At 33.0% G+C, this 5,217-nt stretch overlaps 1 protein-coding gene across 1 annotated transcript; it reads left to right on the plus strand.

The window, feature by feature from the left end:
• The first annotated feature begins 2,479 nt into the window (after positions 1-2,479).
• LOC120209272 (putative disease resistance protein RGA4) lies at positions 2,480-4,140 on the plus strand. The gene has a single exon (XM_039208316.1). The coding sequence runs from the start codon at positions 3,052-3,054 to the stop codon at positions 4,138-4,140; it is 1,089 nt and encodes a 362-aa protein (XP_039064247.1). The 5' UTR covers positions 2,480-3,051.
• Positions 4,141-5,217: the final 1,077 nt, after the last annotated feature.

A 5,217-nucleotide genomic window follows, 5' to 3' on the forward strand; every position in this document is an offset into this window, starting at 1 on the left:
GCCAGGGTTAATTTATGGGTTATTCTATTTCGGTCGCTAGTTGCTTCATTTTTTTATTATTTTAATTCCTAATACATTATTTTGTTCTTTTATTATTTAGACTCTATATTCTGTTATTTTATCTTAATTTGAATCTAGCACTTTTTTATCATTACATTTTAGTCAATGTTTGTTTAAAATTTGTTGCTAATCTAAACTTAATACGATCTTGCAGTCAGTTACTCTGGGTTACAACCCGCATTGTTACGATCGGGATAAAACTCAAATTTATTGATTTCTAACTTACTAACCTCTAACTTTATTACTAATTTACTAATTTCTAACATTAACCACTAAACATTAACTTTTTTTACGTTTGAATTAATTTACGACCTTGTGGTGACATGCTATGAGGTATGACTCGCATTATTATGTTTCAGATAAAATTATCAAAATTGACCACTAACTTTTATTTTGATTCGATTGTTTAATTTCTATATTTTTTGTTTCTATCCCTTTAATTTTATGTACTTTTAATTTTAGTTATTAAATTTATAGTATTTATATTTCAGTCCTTTTAATTTCAAGCTTTTATTTTCTACAGTTTTTAATTTAGGTTTTATATTCTAATTTATTTCAATTTAGTCCCTTGTGCTTTTAATTTCTTGTAATGTTGATTGCAATTTACTATTTTGATTTAGTCCATAATTGGAATACTCTCATTCTATGTTTATTCCTTTAATTTATTTTCCTTTTAATTTAGTCCCTATACTTTTGTTTCATAAAGGTCTAGGTATTCCTTCAAATTAATATATATGATACCCTTGTAATCATTTCTTGACTTGATCGAAATAATTGTATTAAGGGTAATACCCTTTCATTTTAGGTTCGTTGTTAAGTGATTGTCTTAAGTTATAAGGAGGTCACTTCCACTGATTTTAAAATCTGATTTTAAAATAAAAGTGTATCATACTAAGTGGAAACCTTAAAAATGATCTCACCTAGAATTTGGAAACGAGGGAAAATGATAATGTTCGTTTACTTAAATTCACAAAGAAAGGATCGCTAGAACGTATAAAATGTGCGTTCTCGATATCTTTAAATAATCTAACATACTTATTCTAAAGAATTGGTAACACGTAATTAATATAATTTCTTAATTTTATTTCCTTTCATGGGATTAAATATGGATTAATAACGAATTTATAAATCGAATAACAATATTTCTTTGTTTCGATTGAAAAATGAATGGAGGCATGAGATGTCCTTTTTATATTGATTGGAAATAATTAAATGTCATATTTTTTTTCTTTCCTAAATTCAATGACTAATTTGTATGTGTTATAAAAAGGGATCTTAAATTAGATTACGTTCAAATTCTTATTGCAAAGACAACTAATTAATTGACTGGGTATCAATTTAGGGCGCTGTGGGGGTGCTAACCCTTCACCATGTGTAATCGACTCCCGAACTCGATTTTTGGTACATAGTCTTTATAATGTTATTTAACATAATTAAAATCAAAATTTATTAAAATGATAAATTTGTTTCAGGTGCCCAATCATACCATAATCAATGATTGGTGGAGACTCCATAATCCGTGTTTATTATTTTAAATCTGAGTCCCAAATTAGTCCAGACAACCGCTTTTTAAAAAAACTTCGGTTTTATCGCCTTAAAAGAACACTTTGACACCATATATGTTCCTTTTTGAAGGAAAGCATCAACAATGTTCCCATGAGCCCTAAAATCACCCACAATCCCTTACGATGAATCTTTTCCAGACATATTATACATGTAAAGAGTGAAACACTTCAAGGATCATCCACAACCTGACCACATCATTGTTTACTATGGTTTTGATTGTAACTTCATGACCTCGTCTAGGAAGAAATTCAGTCATAACTCTAACCCATTACGTTTTTAATACGACTCTTTTTTTTCGATTTTGAGTAAGTTTGTCCCTTGATTAATTGCACAACTTCATAGGCCTCTTAATTATCATTCAGAATTTTCCCTATTTGATATTAATGCTGAAGCATCCTACTTTATGATGGTTTGTTCAGATTATGAAAGGTGAAATATTCAAGTGAAAACAAGCTCAATGCTTTTGTGACTTCGAAGCGTATAATTGGCCAATGGAGCTATCAATGAAAGGTGACAAGTTTTCTATTTGTTCTTATGTTTGGTCTACTCACTCACTCAGCATCGATTGTTTATTGGTAATATTTCGAGAATCTGGGGAAGGAAGATCTGAGGAAGGTTGGGCCTGAAGTTACTGGTTTGAAATTAGTGAGAGGTTAGTTTATTGGAACTGAATAAAATTAATATTGAAGTTTTCCATACGGTTAGAGAGAAAATAATAATAATTGTTGTACTAAATTTATAATTTTGTCTTAATTATAACATTATTATATTATTTGCGTTGAAAGCAACACGTTCCCCAAAAAAAAAAATTTGCTCCACTACCCTAACCCCAAGCTCCACACATAACCTAAATCACAAGTTTGACTGCATTTATCTGTGTTTCCCGCAAATATTCCTCTTTTTCTTGTCTAAATCATGGCCGGATCCTTTGTATTTAACGTTGTAGAAAATACCATTTCGAAACTATGCGAGCTTGCTCTTCAAGAAATTATCCTAGCTTGTGGTGTTTGGGGGAACTTGAAAAGATTGAACAGACGTTAACCACAATCAAAGCGGTGCTTTTAGATGCTGAAGAGAAACAGGCTCATCAACATGAACTACGGGTTTGGCTACAAAGGCTGAGGGACGCCTGTTACGACACAGAAGATGTATTGGATGAATTTGAGATTGAAGCACTGAGGAAGCAAGTTCGGAAAGGGAGTAGCATCGGACAGAAGGTAGGCTATTTCCGTTCGATTTCATACTCACCTGCTTTCAGTGTTAAAATGGCTCACAAGATAAAAGAACTCCAACAGACCTTCCATGATCTTGGTGAGTTGAAAAATAGATTTCATCTCACTGAGATACATGATTACCCAAGGCATGACCGGCGCTTCGACGGGGAGACCCACTCCTTCGTGCAAGCATCGGAGGTAATTGGAAGAAATGATGAGAAAAAAAATTGTGAATATGTTAACGCAAGATGATCAAGCCGGTGAGGAAGACATACCCGTCCTTGCCATAGTTGGATTAGGAGGTCTGGGGAAAACTGCTCTTGCCAAACTGGTTTTCAATGATATAAGTGTGCATAATCACTTTGAGTTGAAACTCCGGGTGTGCGTTTCCGAAGATTTTGATGTTCAACAAGTAGTGCACAAAGTCCTTAAAGCCATTAAAGCCGAAAAGGGTGGTGATGGAGACCTTGGAAGCATGAATTTTCAACAATTACGGGCGGCCTTGCGAGAGTGCTTGAATGGTAAAAGGTATTTGCTTATTTTAGATGATGTCTGGAATGATGATAACAAGAAATGGGTTGAACTGAAACAGTTATTACCCGGAGAAGCTACCGGAAGCAGAATTCTTGTTACCACTCGAACCAATAAAGTAGCAAAGATCACAGGTACAGTCTCCCCTCACAAATTGAAAGCTCTTCCTTCCTACGAATCTTTATCTTTGTTTCTCAAGTTTGCTTTCAAGAAAGGGGAAGAGAAACGACATCCAAACCTTGTGGAAATTGGGGAGCAAATTGTCGAGAAATGCAAAGGGGTTCCACTGCTACTGAAGACCTTGGGGAGTATGCTTTTGTCCAAAACATCAGAGCGGGAGTGGGAACTTGTGAAGAATAGTGAGACTTGGAAATTAATGGAGAAAGATGACGAAATAGTTTATGTTCTGAAACTAAGTTATGATCAACTGTCTCCTCGGTTGAAGCAATGTTTTGCTTATTGCTCACTCTTTCCCAAAGACTATGAATTTATTGAGTTTGGTTTAATCTCGTTTTGGATGGCTCACGGTCTGCTTGAATCATCGTATGAAAATGAAAATCCCTTTGATATTGGAAGGCAGTATTTGAACGACCTGTTGGCACGATCTCTTTTGGAAGATTTTAATGTGGCATTTCTTTATGGTGTATTCAAAATGCATGATCTTTTACATGATCTGGCGTTATTGGTAGAAAAGAACGACTGTTGTTTGGTGAACTCTTTCATGCCCCAAGTGTTCGGCATGTGTGCCTCGATCTCCTTGGTAAATTAGGACATGTGCGTACACTTAGGTTTCCCAATATGAAAAAGAGAGCAACCAGCAAATTCTTGGATGAAAATTGCCTCGAGAGATTTCAACGTTTGCGGGTGCTTGATCTTTTTGGGTCTACTTTCGATGTCTTGCCCAAATGGATTGGTAACTTGAAGCTTTTAAGGTATCTCAACCAGAGTATCAAATAGCGTTCGCAGTTACGTTTTCGGTCACGTCGCGTTTATCGCGGTTGCGGACATAACGGATGTCATCGCGTTCACTGTGGGTATCGCAGTCGTGAATTTTTTAAATTTTGCACAATTTATCTTAAAACATAATAAAAATAATTTTAATTATTAGAAATCATTTTTAATGATTTTTAAAATATTTTCTAAGCGAAATTGACATATATACAATATAGTTTAATCAAATAGAAGACTTTAAAAATACGATGATAGGATAAGATAATTAATTAACGATGACATTGTGAATACATTATTATTTAAAAGAAATAAGACTGTCAACAATCAACATAGGAAAAAATTAAGAAATTAAAATGGATAAAAATAAATTTTGCTATAACTATGAGATTAAAATAATCTAAGAAATTAAAAATCTAAGAAATTATAATGGATAAAAATAAAATCTAAGAAATTAAAAAATTAAGAAACTTAAAATTTATAAAAAAATATTAAAATTCATTAGTAATATTGTATGAATGGTCGTTGTCGGGGCATTGAAACATGTAGAACGACGATTGGCACAGTAAAGCCCACGTTTATGAACAAATGATGCTATCTAACATATCTTTGGTATTCGCTTGCTAGGTAGAGTGCTGCATTTGCTACATCCTCAGCCTAAAGATACACACCCTTGGGCCATAAGGCAACAATCAAACCCATCACGGGTTGAGGAACACAAGTATGCTTAAAACTCAAACCCTGAATAGTTTTTTAGACATTTATTTATTTATTTAAAGGATTTTTCTTATATTTTTATATTTTTTATAAAATGAAATTTTTCATAATTTAGGTATTAAAGTTAATAAATTAAATCGTGAAATCAGCCTTAAAATGATATTAGTGAAATATTTATAAA

This window comes from Hibiscus syriacus, unplaced genomic scaffold, assembly GCF_006381635.1.
Source record: "Hibiscus syriacus cultivar Baekdansim isolate YM2019G1 unplaced genomic scaffold, ASM638163v2 tig00018571_pilon, whole genome shotgun sequence".
Classification (NCBI taxonomy): domain Eukaryota; kingdom Viridiplantae; phylum Streptophyta; class Magnoliopsida; order Malvales; family Malvaceae; genus Hibiscus; species Hibiscus syriacus.

What these genes read in the sequence shown, in the direction of transcription:
- LOC120209272 (XM_039208316.1), top strand. Translation starts at nt 3,052, where the DNA reads ATGATGAGAAAAAAAATTGTGAATATGTTAACGCAAGATGATCAAGCC.